The sequence below is a fragment of the Gopherus flavomarginatus genome, chromosome 7 (genome assembly GCF_025201925.1).
Source record: "Gopherus flavomarginatus isolate rGopFla2 chromosome 7, rGopFla2.mat.asm, whole genome shotgun sequence".
Lineage (NCBI taxonomy): Eukaryota > Metazoa > Chordata > Testudines > Testudinidae > Gopherus > Gopherus flavomarginatus.
Genome location: NC_066623.1, coordinates 115,289,949 through 115,310,085, shown reverse-complemented (window position 1 = coordinate 115,310,085; position 20,137 = coordinate 115,289,949). Strand labels below are relative to the sequence as shown.

At 60.0% G+C, this 20,137-nt stretch overlaps 1 protein-coding gene and 1 non-coding gene across 4 annotated transcripts in view; both read left to right on the top strand.

Annotated features, from left to right (window-relative positions):
• Positions 1–13,984, top strand: part of IPO13 (importin 13) — a 59,411-nt gene extending 45,427 nt beyond the window's left edge. Inside the window, exons 14-20 of one of the 3 annotated variants that reach the window (XM_050961124.1) lie at positions 328–424; positions 2,348–2,400; positions 11,579–11,645; positions 11,812–11,870; positions 12,392–12,481; positions 12,879–13,060; positions 13,496–13,984. In XM_050961124.1, the coding sequence (XP_050817081.1) occupies positions 328–424; positions 2,348–2,400; positions 11,579–11,645; positions 11,812–11,870; positions 12,392–12,481; positions 12,879–13,060; positions 13,496–13,592 (645 nt within the window). In that variant the 3' untranslated portion in view covers positions 13,593–13,984. Of the gene's footprint in view, positions 1–327; positions 425–2,347; positions 2,401–2,509; positions 2,758–11,578; positions 11,646–11,811; positions 11,871–12,391; positions 12,482–12,878; positions 13,061–13,492 lie in introns of those variants that run through there. The other 2 variants (XM_050961123.1, XM_050961126.1) reach the window with 2 other exon arrangements.
• Positions 13,985–19,549: 5,565 nt separating this feature from the next.
• LOC127056069 (U1 spliceosomal RNA) lies at positions 19,550–19,713 on the top strand. Its single transcript, XR_007775712.1, has one exon. It is a non-coding gene; the product is annotated as a U1 spliceosomal RNA (small nuclear RNA).
• The last annotated feature ends 424 nt before the right edge of the window (positions 19,714–20,137 follow it).

Genomic DNA, 20,137 nt, shown 5'->3' with positions numbered 1-20,137 from the left:
CCTGCTGCGCGAGGGCATCCCATGCAGGCCTCACGATCCAGCCCTGCTGCTGGGGGCTGATCCCCCCACCTCGAAGAGCAGGCTGTGTTGTCGAGGTGAGCCCACAGCTGCTCCTTTGGCCTCCAGCACCCTGTAAGCGGGGAAGGGCAGGGGTCTCTCTGCCCGTCCAGTCTGGACGCAGGCCAGGCATCGCTTTGTGTGCTGGGCTACAGCGCCTGCTGCTGGGACAAAGCGAGGCCTGCAGCTAGGCTCGCAACTCCGTCTGGGCGCCCTGCAGCCCTGGGTGGGTCACAGGCCACCCATACCTTCCATCCCTCTCTCTTCCAGCTGGTTCACATCTTTGCACATGAGCCTGCCCACTTCCCTCCCATCAAAGCCCTCTTCCTGCTCGTCACCTCCGTCACGCTCACCCTCTTCCAGCAAGGTACGTGTACGAGCTCTCCCTCCTGCTAGGGGCCTGGTTAGCCTGTTACGTGCATGGGCTCTCGAGTGTCTTCCCAGGAATGGCCATTTTCACTCCTAGCCAAGCTCACGGGGCCCCCTCTGCTCCTGGGAGGCAGGTCCCTTCCCCTTCGGCCCAGTGGAAGTGATGGGCATTTCCTCCCGCAGCACAGAACTGAGAGTTCAGCTCACAGCCCAGCCCCACGCAAGCTGCTGAGAGCACGTTCCAGGGGGCTGGTGTACGTCGCAGGAAAGCAGGGCCTCAGTCCAGGGTTGAGGGTGCCCTGGAGTGGGGAGCGGTCTCGCTGGCAGTTCTAGCTGTGCCTATGCTGCTCTCATGGGACGAGGCGCGCTGGCTGGCACCAAAGGGTTAATGTAAAGTTGATATTGGGGTTCTTCTCACAGGCCAGTGGCGTTCTAGTCACCCCGCCCCGGCACCCAGCAGGTGCAGGAGCAGACAGGGACATCCCTCTTCAAAGCTCCTGCTCCCCTTCCATGGGCCGACCCCAGAGCTTGGGTTCTGTGGGGGCAGGGTCGCCCCGACCCAGCCCAGAGCTGAGCTCTCAAGAGTTCTGGTCCCCTGGTGTGTGGTGGAGCTGGAAGCTCTGGAGCCAGCCCGCTCTGCTTTCTCCCACTGGTGGAACCGGGTGCACGGAGCCCCTGGCCTTTCAGACCATGTTGGCTGTGCTGTGTGTTGCCCCGAGCGGGTTTGGGGACATGCAGCCAAACCCTGCACTGGGGTGAGGCAAGGGCTCTCCCTGGCGTGGTGTGCCCTGAGCCCTCGGGGGCTTGCTGGGGTGAGGGGCCTGTGCTAATGATCTAATTCTGGGTCTCTGGCAACTGGCTGGGCCTGCTTCCCTGGAGGTCTGTGCAGAACTCTGCTGATGTCAGCCGGGAGCAACCTTGGGTGGGGGGTCTATGGCCAGTAGAAGCTCTTGGCCCAGGTCCCAGTGGGCACGGCACACCCCAGGGCAGCGATGGTCCCGACTCTGAGGAGCGGGGGGTAGAAAGCCTTACCCGTTTCAAAGGGCTGGGAAGTGAGCGAACCAGCACCAGGGGAGACCGCCTGCCCGAGTGCAGCCCAGCGCCCGCCTATGGGGGCTTCACCCCCTTCAGGATACGAGGACCCTGTTCTGTGGCAAACAGCCCTGAGCTGAGCAAGTGGATGCTGCATGCGTGCTGGCCGTGCCTGCACAGGGAGCTGGACTGAATGCCTCACCTGTGTTAGCGGAGAGAGGCTTGTGTAGAGTCAGAGGCCAGGTGGCCGTGCCGTGGAGTTCTCGAAGCTGTGAGTGCTAGCATGGAAGGGACGCGGGGAGCTGGTTCTCGGGTTCCTGCACTCAGAGTGGATCGCAAAGCCAGCCGAGCGGCTGGGGAGCAGGGCAAGGGAGGGTGGCTGTTCCAGAAGCTCGGTGACTTGGGCGCGGGAGCCTGAGCCCCCTCCTGGCCTGTTGAGCATTTGCTGAGGTTTGTCATTTATTTGTAGTTATTTTTCAGGACCAAATAGTTTTGCAGACTCCCGTTCAGTCCCCCAGTGCAAACGCTCTAACTCTCTTTGTGGAGATAGTGCCCAGTGAGCCCCCCCGCTTCTCCTTCTGCTCCTCCTCCTCTCTGAGACACGAAGAGCTCTCCCGGGCGCTTGGCCGCAGTCCCTGGGGGCTTCGGACCCTTTCCTTTGCGGTTTCTTTTTGTTCTTGGGTTCTCCAGTTTCATGATTTTTGTATGTTTTGTTTCTTTAACTTGCTTCAAGCTGCTCATGTCCCCCCTCCTCTCCCCTCGCACTCCTCCCCCGTCCCCCCACACTCCTGTTTTCACTTGTAAATTCTTTCCGTATCACATAACTATATGATGTTGAGTTGCTGTTTGTATGATTTTCTCTTAAGTTACATCTTTATTATATTTTTAGGGCCCAGGGATCATCCTGATATTGTTGATTCATTTATGCAACTCCTGGCACAGGTGTGTTTTAGTTTCTTATTCATTCACTTTCTGTTCTCTCTCTTTCTCTTATTTAATTCAATTTAAACCTATTTTTAGCTTTCTGTTGACAACGTTTTTTTCCTTTTAGTTGAATATCGAGTTTCTCCATCTGTTTCCGTGGAAGTTGAAAACAAAACATTCTCCTTTAGTTCTGGGTTTGCGCCATCCCCCGGGCAGTGCCCTGCTCTGCAGGAGCCTCGGAGCTGCCGCCTCCCGGCGAAATGTGGGAGGGTGTGCGGCTGGAGCTGGGACGAGATACCTCACGCTGCTCCAAGCTCAGACTTGTTCTACAGAAAACTAGAGCGTTTTCCACTCCTCCAGCTGCCTCTCTGCCAGGTGGGAGGTCCTCTGGAGCCGAGACCAGCCTAGTTAGATGGCTCTCTTGTGGGGGACAGAGCTCCCTTGCCCCCAGCCATTGCAGCGTGGCCCCAAACTGCCCTTTAGAAAGGCAGTCTCCCTGCACGCCTGCAGGGGAGCTGCATCTGGGGTTCGATCTGAAGCCATCTGGTAATGGGAGCAAGATGTCTGTGGTGGCTGCTGGGCATCAACCTGTCTCCCCTGTGGGTCCAGGGAGCCTCTTGTGCCACCTGGGCAGGGCCCCTGCTGTTGGAGGTTGGCGTCTGGATCGGGTAGAGCCCTGCACCTGTTCTGTGCTGCCCACCCGCAGCCTGCTCTCACGCTGGGAGCAGTCCTGGGGCACCGTCTCAGGGAGGCTGAGACCCAAGCCTAACGGGGTGGTGCTAGAAATGCAGTTTCTGAGGGCAGGCCCCTGAAGCCTCATGGGGAGATGCTGCCTGGCTCTTTGGCACAGGAGGAGATGGGGCTGTCTGTTCCAGGGACGGCAGAGTTGGTGTCTGCAGGTCTCTGACACAACAAGCGCTGGCCACCCCTCTTCATTTGTCTGGGCTCAGTGCCTTTCTCTTGGCTGCTGAGTCTCGAGCTGAGGGCAGCCGCCTGCCCGCCAGAGGCGGGCCCCGCAGGGCTTTGAGAGCTGCGGCTCTGTTGGCTCTGCCGGCATGGCAGTGTGAAAGGCCACCGTGCCTGGAGTGTGCCTCACCAGAGGCAGCGCTGGCTGCCATCACAAGGAGCAGTGTCAGAGCCAGCCCAGCTGTCAGAACGCCCATGGTTTGGAGGGGCTGGAGCACACGGCTGCGCAGAGGCAGGAGTCTGTGTTATGCTGGTTTGTATATACACCTGTCGGGGGAGACACAGGATGCTGGCCCCTTGCCCCCCCGGGAGCCAGCTTCCCAAGAGAACATCTAACACCCTCCGCAGGGAGGGGGCAGCCTCCAGGCACAATGCTGTGTGCAACTCCAGCTTCCCAGGACAGGGGGATCCCTCACCAGGGCCTGTTGGCCTGAGCCTCTCCATCATGGTGGGTTTGAAGAAACCCCACCAAGGAGCTGGCATGTGGCTCTCCTCAGTAACAAAATGGGCATGCGGGTGTCTCAGACAGGGCCGGGCATCTCTGAACTGGCGGGTGGAGCAGCCTCCTGACTGGGTTGGCGGGGTCCCAGCCCCAGGGCCCTGCAGACACGGTGGCCATGGCCTGGCCTAGGCAGTCGGTCGGGTGGGGTGGGGTTGGGCTGGACGCAGTTGTGATGAGCGGTCCCCATGGTCCTGAGTCATGTGTGGTCCCGCCTGGCTGGTTCACTCGCTGTGGCCATGTCCACCATTGGGAGTGGATCGAGACTGTACCTGCTGGTCCAGGGGAGCCAGGCCAGTCAGCGAGTCACAACCCCTAGCCCCCTCCAGTGCGTGGTGCCTCTGGGGGGAATGCTGGCACCAGCTGCTTCCTCCAGTCTGATGTTCTTACAGGGGCTCTGCCTGCACAGTGATGCGCCAGCGCATGTCTGGCCCCACAAGCCTGCCTGGCTGGAGCACACACTGCAGTGGGCTGTAGATACAAGCATGTCTGTCCTGCGCTGCTCCTAACTGGGCTCCACTCCCTCCTCCTGCGCTCCCGAGCATAGATCAATACAAGCCCAGTCACCATTTGGCTTTTGTTTTCCAGTTGTGTGCCGTCTCCCAGCCCCTGCCCCAGCTGCTGTAGCCCTGCAGCCAGCAAGAGCACTGGGCAGCCGGGGCCTGGGCACAGCGGAGTGTCTGGGATTGGGGCCTTCTGCCTCTGAAATGTGCCCAGTTCTTTCAAGTGCAGGACTGGCTGGTGCTGGAACGGGGCGGTTAGTACAGGGGCCATCCTGGCAGCCCTCCTGAGCTCTTCCTAGCATTCCCGGCTACCAGTTCCCTGCCAACTTCCTGCCCTCCCTGGCTTTCCCCTGTAGATTGTCCAGCTGCCCACTCTAGTGGGTGGAGCTGGCAAAGGAGTGGGCGGTGAATTATCTTGTGTTTCACAGACTCGCTTTGCCTGACACTGCTGTAATGAAAACCAGTACATAAGTGTGGTGTTTTGAAACTCAGCCTTCTGACCCCAGCCTAGTTCTACCCACCTGCACGAGAGGGACTTCCCGGGGCTGGTCGCTTCCCATTGAAATCCATGAGTCATGAGACAATTGCAGTGTCTTGAAAATGTTGGGTCTCCTCTGAGCCCTCCCAAGCCGTGGTGACCCCTCCTCTGTGCAGGGATGCAGCAAAGGCACAGCCTGGCTACTCCATCCTTTGATGCTCATGCAGTGCCCTCTGCCCATCCTAGATAGCCCCACACCCGCTGGCTTCCCAAGGCTGGAATGAACACGTTTCCCTAGCCATTGCCCCAGCCCTGCCAGAACCTGGTAGATGCCCACGCGCCCAGCCTTCCTGCCCCCAGGAGCACTGCTGGCAGCTGGCACCGTGTCTGCTTCTACCAGCATCTCTGTCAGTGGAGGGAAGGACTCCGCACCAGGGGTGGCTGTTAGGCTCAGGTGGGAGATGCAGTGACTGCACCCCACCCCTCCCAAAGCCAGCCTCTGCCTCAGCATCTGTTGGATGCTCGTCACCCCCTGGCCCTTCCTTGCCCCCTCTTGCAGCCCCATGCATCCCCCTCTAGGATGGCAGCCTCTCGGGCATGGGGCACAGCATTTCTCCACGTTGTGGCTGAAGGCCACATGTTTTAATGCAGCCTCCTAAGCCCTTCCAGTTTGCCGTAGCTGCCACCTCTTTTCTAGCCGCCTCTTTCTCTAAACAGAAGGCCAAGGCAGCTCTCCACATGCCCAAACCCAAGACTTGGAGGAATTGCCTTGTGCAGAGGAAAGCAAAATCGCCTCCTCCTGAGGACTGTGCTTCCAGGAGTTGATCTGATGTTGTGGGCCTGGACGGCCTCACTCACCACATCCAAGTGCAGCAGTTTTCTGATGGAGAATCCACCCCTGCCCTGGCACTTTGGTCCAGCGGTTAATCACCGTCCCCGTTCGAAACCTGGCCTGATCTCTGGTTGAATTTGTCCAGTTTCAGCTTCCAGCCCTGGATCCTTGGCCAGCTTTTCTCTGCTCAGTTCAAGAGCCCTTCAGTACCTGGGATTTTCTCCCTAGGAAGGTACCTGGAGATAGTTGTTAGGTCAACTGTCAGCCTTTGTTTTTATAAACTGAACAGACTGAGCTCTTTAAATTTCTCACTGTCAGGTATTTCCTCCAGCCCTCCAAACAAAGTCTCTCTTTCCTGCACCCTTTTCAGTTTTTCCACATCCTTTTAAACATGTGGCCCCCAGTGTGCCAATGTGAGTCATGCCAATGCTGCGTACAGAGCTGCAGTCCCCCGCTGTTCTGCCACTCCCTGCTCTTCTGCGGCTTTATCCCTCTGTGCCACCACAGGGCACTGGGAGCTCCTATTGAGTGGCTTGTCCGCTGTGACCACGGGATCCTTTTTCCAGGGCCTGCTTTCCAGGATACAGCCGCAGGCTGCAGGGGTGGCTGGCATTTCCTGTTCTCAGATGGATGACTTGGCATTCAGCTGCATCAAAGCACAGTTTGGTTCTCCGGGCCCAGCTTGCCAGGCCATCCAGTTTGCTCCATATGACTGTCCTCATTACTTAACATGCTGCCAGACTTCATGCCACCCACAGATCTGCTCAGCAGTGATTCTGTGTTTGTTTCCAGGCAACTGACGGTGGTGTCAGGCCTTGAGCCGGTCTCTGGGGGACCCCAGTAGAAACACCCTATTCAATGAGATCTGTCAGCCAGGCAATTCTTTTCTTTAAGAACATGACAACATGAAAACGGCCAGACTGGGTCAGACCAGTGGTCCAGCTAGGCAATATCCTCAGATGGAAAGAACAGGACAGTTATCAAATGATCCATCCCATCGCCCAGACCCAGCTCCTAGCAGTCATTTATTTATAACTCCTGTTTATATATTTATATTTATATTTTTCACTTTCTTATACTAACCCAAACATTCTAGGTGCCAGCCTATAAAAGCACTCTACACACCAAAAGTGAGAGAGCAACAGATTCCTGAAATCTTGGGTTCCCACATATTAACCGCACTGTTTCTAGGACATGGATCTTTAGGGTATTGAGAGGAGAAAGAAGTTTGCCGGTTCTTAATCCATTTATCTTGTGCTTTCTTGAAGGTGTGCAGTGGTAGTTTTTAATCTGAATTTCATTCCAAACCTCTACAAAAGTCGAAATATTCTATCTGTGCCCTCACCTTTACCAGCCGGACTTGGCATCTCAGCAAAGAACGAAATGCGCTTTGTGTAGCAGAGTCTGCTATCCATAAAGCCATGCTGTCTGGCATTGAGTACATCACCATTCTTTATCCGCTGAACCAAGGCCTGCTTCTCTATTATTCTGCCTGGGATTAGTGTCTCCTCCCGAACTGAGCAAGCCACTGCCCATGTCTGCCGTGTGCTTTATAAGGTCCAGAAGCACTTGTGTCTCCAGACCAATGTGGATGCCTCGGGCCTGAAGCCACCCAGAAAGTTTGGGTTTCTGGCTGAGGGCTCTGCCTTCTGCTCAGACCCAGCAGCGCATGCGGGAGCGGTTGCTCCAACACCAGCATGGGGCCTCCCTATCTCCTTTGCATTACGCTGGCCCTGTGGGACACAGATCAGACTCACCTCTCACCTTAGCCTCTAGCCTGGAGAAGGAGAGGCCCTGTTTTTCATTACCTGGGCAGCCCTCATTCCCACTGGCTCTGTCTTAGCGGAGCTGTCTGTCAGCAGCAGGAAGACGGCACTCTGGCTCCTTCCCAAGCTTTGAGCTGCCTGGGGGCCCAGTTCCTGGTTCAGCAGCACCCCTCCTTCCATTCACCAGTGCCTCCCAGGCCTGCCTTTCCTGTCCACATGTCACAGCAGGCCAGGGTCTCAGGACTGTGCTGCAGGTAAGGCCCCTCCAGGCCTTCCTCCTCTCTCTGTCAGTCTCTGGGATGGGGGCTGCTGGGAAGTAATGTGACTTCCAGGAAGCCTCACCCAGAATCCCAGCAGATGTCAGCCGGCCCAAAGGGGGCAGGACCGGGGCGTGAGCTCCCAGAGAGTCCACGCACCCAGGCTCGGAGCAGAGGGCCAGCCCCTCTGCACTTTCTCCACCGCTCTTGATTCAAACAGGATGTCACAGTTGGGCAACAGTTGCCTGTTACTCTCTGAGCAGCCCCAAGAGTTTCTTCCTCAGGACCCAGGCTCTCCGCGTCTCAGCCCAAGTAGAGTGTGCCCATTGGACCAGCCTGGCCCCCTGTGTCCATGGGAAGCTGGAACTAGGCAGATGGGATGAGCGGAACAGCCCTTTGCTCAGCTGAATCCTGCAACCCTCGGCAATGCTGCTCCACATGGGGCCTCTGTCCCAGCTCAGCAAGCAGCTCCCGGTGTGTCCTTCAGCTGTGGAGGGCGCACACCTTCCCCTTCCATTGGTTGGGGCATGGGCAGACCTTTCCCAGGTAGGTCAGAGGGTACTGAGTGGGGGTAACTCTCATTGCCTTCCTCTGCTGGGCCAAGGCCTCTGTCTGCGGAGACTCCCCTGTGGCAGGAGCCATGCTGCAGTGGAGGTGGAACTGCTGAAGTTAACGGGCTGGAGATTGGCTGGCTGCTCCCATCTCTTAGCTGATTCCTGTGAGAGAAGCCATTTCACACAAGCCATTGGCAGCCTGAGCACCCTTTCCATGGCATGAAACTCAAAGCCTTCATCCTTAGGGGTGTGGGAATTCCCCCAAACTGGGTTTAGTAGGGGCCCAGCTATGAGGCTCTGTAGGAACAAGGGCTGTCTTGGAGCTCAGCCACAGAGCCTATCTGGGCAGCTGCTCACGTCAGGCCCGCTCACAAGGGCCCGTCGAGAAGTGGAGTTTCGGCTTGGCCCCTTGTGTTGTCACCATGGCTCCTGTGAGCCTCCTAAAAATGCTTCTCCATCTCCGCCCATGGAGCAGGGGGCCCTGCCTGGGTCAGCTCCCATCTGCCTTGTCCATCAAGAGCTGGCTGCTTCCTCCTTGTGCCCTACCCCGTCCTCCAAAGGAAGCAGCTCTGCCTTGTCTGACAGGACAGGCCTGTGGCCACTGCACTAAGGGGCAGCGTGTCCAAGGCTCTGCTCTCTGTGCAAAGTGCGCCCAGAGCCCTCTCCTGGACTTGTCTCACTCCTGTCGGCCTTGCCCCGAGGAGGACAGAGCCTCCTATGGCCAAGCCTCGGGCGACAACCTGCCTGCCTTCCTCCTCTGCTTTGCTGCTCCGCTCCCTTCCTGGGCTTTGCTGTGGGGTGACCTGCACCCTTCCAGAGCCCTGGCTGTTCTCTGGGATTTTGGGTGCCAGCATGGCCCGGAGGATACGTCTACACACAACTCCACCCCGGACCTGGGTACAGCTGACTTGGGATCGGGCTGTGGAGTTGTACAATGGCTGTGTAGATGGTCAGGCACAGGCTGGAACCTGGGTTCTGGAACCCCACAAAGAGAGAGGGGGTTCAGCCTGAGCCCAAATGTCTACACAGCAATTTTTAGCCCTGCAGTGTGAGCCTGAGTCAGCTGATGTGGGCCTGCCATGGGTCTTCCATTCCGGTGTGGTCGTAGCCGAACAGGGCTGGTGCGTGGAGTGTGTGCATGTTCCTGCCTCCAGGCAGGTGGACAGAGGTGTCCCGCAGAGCTCGCTGGGTGGGGGAGGCCTGCACAGGTCTCAGCGCATGTCAAATCTATTCCTCGCTCTAGAATAAACCCAGTAAGGGTCTCTTGCCTCAGGTGTGTGGTGCGAATCCCTTCCTGGGTAGTGCACAGGGTGTGCATGGATGCACCTGGATATTGTGCCTACATACTAGGAATATAATGGATCATCCAAATGTTACACTGAGCTTCCTCCCTGTGGCATCGCTGATACGTGGCTGAAGTGGAGGCAGGTAAGTCAGCTGCCCCAAACCAGTACAGAGAAATCTGCTAGTTCCAGCCGCAGGCTGCGCTCCTTGATGTATAGCACCTGTCCTGTGGGCGCACAGACCGGGTAGGTGGCTTTCATTCATCAGGCCTGTGTCCCTGGACGATTCCTGTAGTGTCCCAGAGGTCAGTCTGTGCAGTGTGAAATGCTGGTGAAGTGTAACCTGTGCAGTCACAGCAGCAGGTCGTGCATGCAGACAGCTGCCTATCAGCAGAGGCTGATTTCCCCTTTGAGAATAGCTGCAGCGACACTGTGCTAGAAATGAGGGGTCTCAGTCCTCACGCTCCAGAGCACAAAACTTCCATGCCATCCTACAGGGAGATGCAACTTCCTGCAGACACGGGCCTGGCCTGTCACGCGGGAGTGTCGGGCCAGCCAGCCTGCTGCTCTGTGGGGAGAGCCCCGTGCGGTCACCACAGCCGCGCTAGGGGGACCACTTTATTTTTTACGGTAGACGTCCCAGCCTTTCCCACTGCCCTGCGAGCAGACAGGGCCTCTGGCTGGCATGGAGAGCTGCATCCTGTTTGTCTATACACATCTGCGTCATCAGGCCCTCCAGTCACAGCAGTAGAGGAGCACAGCTCATGGCTGGCCTGTCACTGCTGGCTCCAGGCTGGTGACATGCTGCTGATCCTCAGGCCAGGGTGGAGCTTGTGAGAAGGGCAGGGGCAGTCTGTTGGGATGGCAGGTGCAGCATGCTGAGGGGCTGGCATTATCCCAGGCAATGGGAATTGGGCGGCGGCAGGTGTCTGCGTCTGCCCCAGTAGCTGGGCCTGCTGCTCAGCGTGAGGCTGGTCAAATGCCCAGCGGGGGCAGAAGCCGGTTTCCTGGCTGGTGTTTGTCCGGTTGTGTGCAAAGGGCATGGGGCCTGTCTGCTGGTGGGGATTTCTCTGGGCACAGAGCTGCTGCTGCTCTCCTGGTGCTGCTGTGACCAGGCTGGGAAGGATGGTCAGCTGCTGCGCTGTCCGTGGTACTGGTAGGCCGTGTTGGGCACTAGCCAGGCCAGCAGAATGCATGTCCTCCAGGCTCCCTTGCAGGCTGTGGAAATGGCACGACTCTGCCCAGCCAGTCCCTCCTGCCATGGGAGTGCTCTGGGATCAGGGAATTCCTTGGCTTTCTCCTGCTGGGCCCACGCCGGAGCAGCTCGGGTTGAATCTCTACATTTCCCATTAACTGGTGACACACATCCCCTGCCTCTTCTTTGAAGGCCCCGGGTCTCTGCGCAGGTGGCCTGGCATGCCAGGGCGTAGGGCGTCCCTCCTGTCAGTGGGGGTGGCTGAACAGCCAACGTCTGAGCCCACCAAGCAGCAGAAGGCCGAAGCTCCTCACACTTCAGAACCGCTTGCTGCTCAGGAGATGCCAAGCAATCTAGAGCTGCCTCCCCTTTTCCAGCCACAGCCCATTCATCTCTGGCCCCCAGCCCCAGAACCAAGGTGTAGGGGGGTGACCTGTTCAGCCTTGGAAGCAGGGCCCTTACTCTGACCCGGTAAACTCTTTACCCCCCACCCCCGGGGAAACCTCTCTTCATGAGAAAAGAGGTGGCCAAAACCAGAGTGTTTCACTGCCTCCTGCAGAGCCAGGCTCTGCTTGGCCTGGCAGCGTCCCTCTGCCACGGCGGGAAGAGAGGAGCTCTGTGCACGGAACAGCCGTGGCCACTGGCCACAGAGTCCTGGGGCCTAGGGGAGCACCAGGATGGGCTCGATGGGTGTTTTCGGGGGGGGAAATGGGTTTTCCCCTTTCTGCTGTGGGAAAGCTGCTCTGCAGACTGGCTGTGCCAGGTAAGTGTGTGCCCGGTGGTGGGGCAGCAGTGAGCTCTGGGTTCGCTGTGTCCGCTGGCTCTGCAGAGCGGGTTATTGTGGCCCTGTCTCTGCTTTGCAGGCTCTCAAAAGGAAGCCTGACCTGTTCCTGTGCAGCAGCCTGGATGTCCAAGCGGTGTTCCAGTGTGGTGAGTAGCCCTGGCAGAAGGGGCCGTGGCAGCCAGCCCCAACCCCTCTAGGGAACCACCTCCCCCTTGTGGGGAGCCTGCAGGGAGCTGCGGGGGTGTCCTGGAGAGGACTGGGGAGGGGTGGTGGCTCTTCTGGCTGCTAATCCTGATGGTTTCTGCCTCTCAGGTGTTCTCTCCTTGAAGTTCCCTGAGGCCCTGACTGTCAAAGCTTCCTGTGGCTTTTTTGTGAGTATTGTGGCTTCCCTTTGTGGCTGCTGGTGGTTGCGTGGCTGCACTCCAGGGTGACTGTAGGGGTCTGCTTGGGGGAAGCTGTTCCCATGCATTCCCCTGGGGGCCCCAGGCTGACGGGCCCCATCCCTGGGTCTGGAGGAGGCTAGATAACCAGGGCTCCTCTCCTGCTGCAGCTGTGGGACTTGGCGGCCTGAACCGAGCCGGGTCCCCTGCGCCCTGGGGTTGGCTGCAGTAGCCAGCCAGGCCCTGCTGTGAAATGTTCTGTACCCCTCCCCCCTGGCTGTGCAGGAGTGGCAGGGTGCTGGCACCGGACGTCCTGCTTCTTTGGGTCCTGGGCCCCCCGTGTTCTGCTCCAAATTCACTGACCCCACAACGGAGGAGGGGCTAGAGGGGAAGGGCTTGGGGGCCTCATGCCCTGGGGGTGTGGGAATGGTGGCTCTCCCGGCTCGCTGCTTGGGTGCTGCCTGAAGGGCTGGTCTCTGGGGCCGGACTGAACTCCCCGGGTCCTGTTGCAGACGGAGCTGCTGCCTCGGTGTGGAGAAGTCCCCCCTGTGGGGCAGGTGGTGCATGAGAATGGCAAGCTGCTGCTGCAGGCTGTGCTGGAGGTAAGGGGGCAGGCTCTGGAGTGGGGGAGAGGGAGAGTTTGGGGCAAGACCCCGAAGGGGGGAGGGAGCGGGGGCATGGCCCTGGGGCACTACAGGAGTTTGGGGACAGGGCCCTGAGGCATGTTCAGCTGCCGACGTAGCTTCCCTTCAGCAGGCCTTGGCCAAGTGTTGAGTCCTCACTGTGTGGGCCTGTGCCTGGTGGGTCTTCCCACTCCCGCAAATGGGTCTGTGCTGTCCCTGCAGCTCCTTGTGCCCTAGGCAATGTGTTCTTGGGGCACTGGGTGATGCTCCACCATGGCTCCCCCCAGGAGGAGGGGCCCTGAAAATCCAGCCCTTGGCTGCTGCTGCCAGTCGGGCGCTCCTCTGGCACGCGCTCAGCAGGGTCTGTGCTTCGCAGGGCATCGGGGGCCAGGCCTCCCGCAGCCTGATGGATCACTTTGCAGAGATCCTCTTCGCCCTGAGCAAGCACTGCTTCAGCTGCCTGAGCGTCTGGATGAAGGCGGCCATGCAGCAGGAGGGCTTCCCCTCGGCCCGCCTCAGCCCAGAGCAGAAAGACACCTTCAGCCAGCAGATCCTCAGGTGGGGCTGAACCGAGGAGCCCACAGTGTGATCCCAGAGTTGAGGCGCCCTGGCAGGGGCCAACTCACCCCCCCCCCCCAGGCTGCTCTGCACACCTGCCAGCCGGCCCCGCAAGGGGAGCCCCCACTCCACCCGGCTCTGCTTGCCAGCCGGCCCCGCAAGGGGAGCCCCCTCCCTCTCATCTCCCCGGCTCTGCATGCCAGCCGGCCCCGCAAGGGGAGCCCCTACTCCACCCGGCTCTGCGTGCCAGCCGGCCCCGCAAGGGGAGCCCCTCCACTGCCCCCCCAGCTCTGCGTGCTGCCCCCGCCTGTTCTCCCCTTTGGCTCTGCCATGCCGGTGCTGCAGGTCCCACAGGCAGCGAGCTGGCTGTGGGCCACGGGTGAGTATTGGTAGAGTCTGTCTGGCTCACGCGTGTCCCTGTCTCCGTGTTAGCAGAGAGCGCGTGAACAAGAGGCGTGTGAAGGAGATGGTGAAGGAGTTCACCCTGCTGTGCCGGGGGCTGCATGGCACAGAGTACACAGCCGACTACTGAGAGTCCCGCCGGGAAAGCAGACGGATCGCCCAAGCCAGCTCTTCCCCGCACGGCAGCCCCGTCCTCCCTGCCCTGCTGCAATCCAGCTTGTAGAATAACCCTCCACCTCGAAGTAACCTGCTCCGAACGCTGCTCAGCTACCATCCTCCGGTCCCCCAGCATGCTCCCCCGCAGAGGCTGGGAGCGGGCGGCAGCGGCTGCAGGACATGGCGGGGAGACTGGACAGACGGACCTGGCACAGTGACTGCCCTTCCCGTGTTCTGGAGTCCCGACAGGAGGCTGCCCCTAGCGTGTCCATGGTGGTGACCGTCCCGCACCAGGGCCCTTGCCCTCTGGCCATGTGTGTGTGGTTTGGGGGAGCCCTGCACCTAATTATAGTCAGGATATTTCTACGTTATGGCTGTTTTTCTTCTGCCTGGGTCCCTGCTCAGCCCAGCGCCAGGGGCATCCCCCAGAGACTCCCCTCTCCACTTGGTACCCCTCTGTGCATGGCCAGCAGGGGGTGCTCAGGTTGCAGCCCCGGGGAAGAGGAGCTCAGCACGCAGGGGTGCTGGGAGCTCCTGTCCGCCAGGGGTTTGGCTTGTTGGTCCTTACTCTGCCACTCTCTAAACAGGCTTGTGGGCCTGGGAGCCAAGGGCAGTCAGCATGAGGCTGGTGTGGCTTCGCCCTAGAGGTGGCCACTTGGGACCTGTCTAGCAGCCTGAGGAAAAGCCCCAGGCCAGGGCCGGGAGAGCTGGTGGCCGTGCTGCAGGTACTGGCCTGAGAACGGAGCAAGCAGCTGCTGCAGCTCAGCACTAGCCAAAGTGGCCTGCAGCAGAGCAGGCGAAGACTTGGCTGTCTGTCCATCTGCTCTGGTGGGGGGCAGCTCTCACAGGGGCTAGGGCTGCTGGAGCATCTCTTGTGCCACTCCAAGCGTAGGCAGCCAGGGGTGAAGTGTGGCTATGGACCAGTGACGCCCAGTTCCCAGAGAGCCCTTCTCTTCACAGCCACCCTGTGGCCACTCAAAGCAGGGGAGTGGGCCACTGTTGAGCTGCTCCAGCAGCTCCTTCTGGCCAGCAGATGGGCATAGCTATGCCTCAGCCCTGTGCGAGGTCGGTGTAGGGAGCCCAGGGGTGGGCAGGGCCCATCCTCCCCAGGGCTGCAGGCTCACGCGGCCTGTGAGAATACAATCCAGCTGGCCAAGCCCTTGCCCCACCCCAAGGCCTGAACCTCAGCTGCGCCCAGCCCCCACCCCTTCTTGTGCTTAGCGGGGTTCAGGGGTGGCTGTGGGGCCTGGCACAAGCAGGGTGGGAGTGCCAGTCACATGGAACAGCACCCATGTGCTACCAGTTGGCCCTTTTGCTTGGTTCATCCCAGCCTCACTAGCTTCTCTTCAGCCACAGGTACAGGAGGGCCATGTGGGTTTCATAAAATCACAGAATATCAGGGTTGGAAGGGACCCCAGGAGGTATCTAGTCTAACCCCCGGCTCAAAGCAGGACCAACCCCAACTAAATCATCCCAGCCAGGGCTCTGTCAGGCCTGACCTTAAAAACCTCTGAGGAAGGAGATTCCACCATCTCTCTAGGTAACCCATTCCAGTGCTTCATCGCCCTCCTAGTGAAAAAGGGTTTCCTAATATCCAACCTAAACCTCCCCCACTCCAATTTGGGATCATTACTCCTTGTTCTGTCATCTGCCACCACTGAGAACAGTCTAGATCCATCCTCTTTGGAACCTCCTTTCAGGTAGTTGAAAGTAGCGATCAAATCCCCCCTCACTCTTCTCGCCGGCAGACTAAACTATCATGAGCTCTGGCCCTCTAATCATGTTTGTTGCCCTCTGCTGGACTCTTTCCAATTTTTCCACATCCTTGTAGTGTGGGGCCCAAAACTGGGCACAGTACTCCAGATGGGGCCTCACCCATGTTGAATAAGTGCTTCAGAATTGATTCCTTCAGGACCTGCTTCATGATTATTCTAGGGACTGAGGTGAGGCTGACTGGCCTGTAGTTCCCCGGATCCTCCTCCTTCCCTTTTTTAAAGACGGGCCCTACATTAGCCTTTTTCCAGTCATCCGGGACCTCCCCCGATCACCAAACCTTTTCAAAGATCATGAGTCGCTTGCTGGCACGTTCAGCACCAGCTGGCTTGTTGATGGGCACATGCCAGCCTAGAACCAAGTGCCGCCCTTTGGGCCTGGCCCAGCTGGGTGGGCTGTGATCCCTTGCCCGCCTGGGGAGGAGGGGAGCGTGGTGCCCTAAACCCTACCTGTGTGGGTCACAGCAAGGGGCGCATCACACGCCTTAAAACAGTTCCTGTATCCCTGCCCCCACCCCCACTCCAGGCAGTGCTGAGAGCTGCGGGGCCCACATGCAGGTGTGCACAGGGGTAACTGGTTGTCACGGAGTGCAGAGGTGGAAGTCAAGGCCCTGAACCTCCCTTCCTGTGATTCACCGTGACTCTCAGCCAGCCAGTGAATCAGAAGGTTTATTTAGATGTCAGGAACACAGTCCAAGACAGGCCTTGCCGCTACAGCCAACCGGACCCCCTCAGTCAGGTGCAGCTGGGGGACCAGAGCCCCATGTGGGCTCCCCTCCAGTCTCCTAGCCAGATCCAAACTGAAAACTCCCTCCAACCTCTCAGCCTCCTCCCAGCTCCTCCCCCACCCTTTGTCTAGGTTCCACGGGCCAAGGTGTCACCTGGCCTCCAACCTCCTTCCTGGGTTCTCATCTTACCTGCTCAGGTATCATCCCTGAAGGAAAGGTTCCCATCCCCAGTGCAGACAGTCCCAGCAAAACTCCCCTGCAACCTTCCCAAGCCAACACTCCCCACTCAGCATTCCAAGAACACAATAAGTTCACACTGGTCAGCAGGGCCGCGGCAGGATTGGGCCCTTGGTTTCCCCTGAACAGGCCCCCCGGGCTGAACGATCAGCCCTGCACCCCACCCCACCGTAGGCCACGGGGCTCCCCAGCCCTGCCCCCGCGGGACCTGCCTGCCCCGGTCAGGTTAGACCCAGAGCTGAGAAGCTGTGACTAGACCTGACACAAGCACGTGGCTCTGCGCCTCACCCCCAGGAGCCTGCTTGCTGCCCCTGGTGCAGGCCCTCTGGAGCCCGGGGCGGGGGGACTCCACGGCTTTAGGGAGCAAGCTATTCCAGCTGCAGAGTGAGAGCTGGGGCCCTGTGTGCACCCCCCAGCTCTGCCTGTGCCCCCACCCGGCCACTCCCAGCCTACAGCACCCCCTGTTGTTCTGCTGCCTGACTTTGGCTGGCATTACCAGTGCCCCCCACCCCGAAGCAGAGCCCCCTGCTAGCCTGGCCCTGGGCTCCCCTCAGCTCTGTGCCCCTCAATCCCAACCTGCAGCCCCCTGCTAGCCCGACTCTGGCCTCCCTCCAGCTCTGATCGTCTCCTTCAATCCTGACCCGCAACCTCCTGCTAGTCCAGCCCTGGGCTCTCCTCAGCTCTGATACTGCCCCTCAGTACTCACCCGCAGCCCCCTGATAGGGTCTGCCAGTGCCTCTCAATCCCAACCCGCTGTCCTATGATAGCCCAGCCCTGGGCTCCCCTCAGCTCTGCCAGTGCCCCTCAGTCCCAATCCGCAGCCCCCTGCTAGCCCGGCCTTAGGCTCCCCTCAGCTCTGATAGTCCCCTATCACGGAGTCCCCAGGTGATGCTCTGGAACTGCTCCCCACAAAGCCAGTCAGGACTTCGGGGAGCCTCCTCTCCCTTGGAGCAGACTTGTTCAGGGCAAGAAGCTCACACGGCTTCACCTCCTGGGTCTCTCCTTGGAGCATTCAGCATCCTCTGCCCCTCCGGGCACTTCCCACAGCAAGTCCAGTCAGGCGGGGTCCTGGGGAAGCCACAGGGTCCTGAACCCCCACTTTGCAGTCAGACGTGACTCTCAGCCAGCCAGTAAAACAGAGGTTTAGTCGATGACAGGAACAGGGTGTAAAACAGAGCTTGTAGATACAGCGAACCGGACCCCTCGGCTGGGTCCATTCTGGGGGGCAGTGAGCCAGACCCCCCGTCTGCCCTCAGCCAGCTCCAGACAAACAACCCCCTCCAGCCCCTCCTCTCTGCTCAGCTCCTTTCCCGGGCCAGGAGGTCACCTGATCTCTGTCTCCAACACCTTCAGCTGGCACCTTTGCAGAGGAGGGGCCCAGGCCACCAGTTGCTAGGAGACAGAGTGTCAGGCATTTAGGTGCACTGACCCTTTGCTCTGCCAGATACTTAAGAACTGCCATGGGGACACTGAGGCACCAACACAGTATTCAGAGAAAACATTAAGAACATTCCTAGTTCATCACACCCCCTCAATCCCGACCCGCAGCCCCCTGCTAGCCCAGCCCTGGGCTCCCCTCAGCTCTGAAAGTGCCCCTCAATCCTGACCCGCAGTCCCCTTCTAGCCCAGCCCTGGGCTCCCCCAGCTCTGACAGTGCCCCTCAGTCCTCACCTGCAGCCCCGTGCTAGCCCAGCCCTAACTCCTGACCTGCAGCCCCTCCTGTTCTCATCAGAGGAGCCCTGTTTTTCTGACGTGCCTGCTTGGGGCTCAGGATGGGTCTCCCCACCCCAACTCCCATCTCCAAGCCTGGATGTTGCCCATCCTCAGCCCCGCACCCCACCCCACCCCACCCTACCCTGCTGAGCCCTTTACTCCCAGTGACTCTGGAGTCCAAAGGCCGTGAGAAGTAGGGTGCAGGTCCTGTTCACGCCCACTGCCCACTCTGGCTGGGGTGGGGGGCGGAGGTTATGCCAGGAGTTGCCTCCTTATCTCTCTGGCACCATAGAAACCAGGTTGGGGCTGGCGCTGGGTCTAGCCCAGGGGCGGCCCCAGGCCCCAGCATGCCAAGCGCGTGTTTGGGGCGGCATGCCACGGGGGGCGCTCTGCCGGTCACCGGGAGGGCGGCAGGCAGGCCGCCTTTGGCGACGTGCCTGCGGAGGGTCTGCTGGTCCCGCCGCGGGATGGGCAATCGGCAGAGCGCCCCCCTGCGGCAAGCCCCCGTGCTTGGGGTGGCGAAATGTCTAGAGCCGCCTCTGGTCTAGCCTGAGGCAGAGCTGGGTGGGTTGGGGAAACTTGCTGTCTCCGGCACCTACCCCCAACCCCCCTCCCGGGGTTCTGGCTCCCAGTGGGATGATGCCTGGGGAAAAGGGGAACTCCCCCCACCCCGCCCCAACCCCCCACCAGCCTGGATTCCTTGGGCCCAAGGAGGAGCAAGCCGCTGCTCTGCCGGGGATTAGCCACCCCTGGAACCACGGAGGGGCCGGCTGCTGCTCGGAGCCCCTGCCCTCACTCGTGCTCCCGGCTGGGGGTGCCAGGAGCTGGGGAAGCTGAGTTGGAGAGTGACCCTTTCCTACTGCGGGGGCTCTGACGCAGCCTGTCCTCATGCGGGGGGGGGGGGAGTGAGTGATGGGCGCTGCCCCTGGGGGGGATTCAAACCTGTGCCCCCCGCCCCCAGCAGCTGTAAGCCCTTGGGTGCCAGGCTCGCCCAGGCTGCAGGGCACGTTCCTGTAGGGCAGGGTGCGGGGACACCACTGGGGTCCGGGTCACGCCCCCACGGGACCCCCAAATGCTGTTGGGGGCTGAGGAGCTGCCCCCCCCATGACTGTCCCAGAGTAGGGCAGCGGACCCCGCCGCCCTGGCTCGACGGGCAGAACCCGGAGCCGGCCAGGGGAGAGCACCCCTGCCAGGCACGCAGGGGGCGGGACCTGTATGGAGGGGCGGAGCTGCGTGATCACGTATGCAGATCAGTGTGCGAGCAGAGCATTGTGGGAGCGGAGGCGGACTGCCCAGCAGGGCCCGACTTTGGCCCCGGGAGCTCGGCGTGGAGAAGGGAGGCGCCTCGCGGACGCGTCGGGGCAGCTGTCGGCAGTGGGGGCCGGTGTGGGCGAGGCCGGCGGTCGGGGCGCGGCGGTCCGCCCCGTGTGTTCAAAGTGTGGGGCGAGCGAGGGCGGGCGGCGGCGGGGCGGGCGGAGCTCATACTTACCTGGCAGGGGAGATACCATGATCACGAAGGTGGTTTTCCCAGGGTGAGGCTCATCCATTGCACTGCGGGTGTGCTGACCCCTGCGATTTCCCCAAATGCGGGAAACTCGACTGCATAATTTGTGGTAGTGGGGGACTGCGTTCGCGCTCTCCCCTGGCGAGCGGTGGCAAAAACAGAGCAATAAGGAGTGAAGGGAGTTCTTTGTCAGGGGGTGTCTTGCTCTGCTTTGGGATTCTTTTTCTTTTTGCGGAACTAAGTTTCTGGCCTTTGGGGCTTTCTTATGTCGGGAGTTTCTTCTTCCCGTTTCGCGCGGCTGCTCTTCTGCTACTTTTTCTTCTTGCTAGAAATGCGTTTTTTTTCCTCGCTGTGGCCATTCCTGGGTCTGTTCAGCATCGTTTCTTCCCAGAGCGAAGATCTTTTTAAAACCTGTTTCTGGGCTGCTCTGGGGAAAATAGTTTCTCTCTTGAGACCAACTATCTTACTGGGACAGACACGAGGCTGGCACCACCCTGTGGGGGAGCAGGTTTTTCCATGGCTTTAGGCCCACCCCCCCTCCCCATGTACCATTTGCTGCACTGGA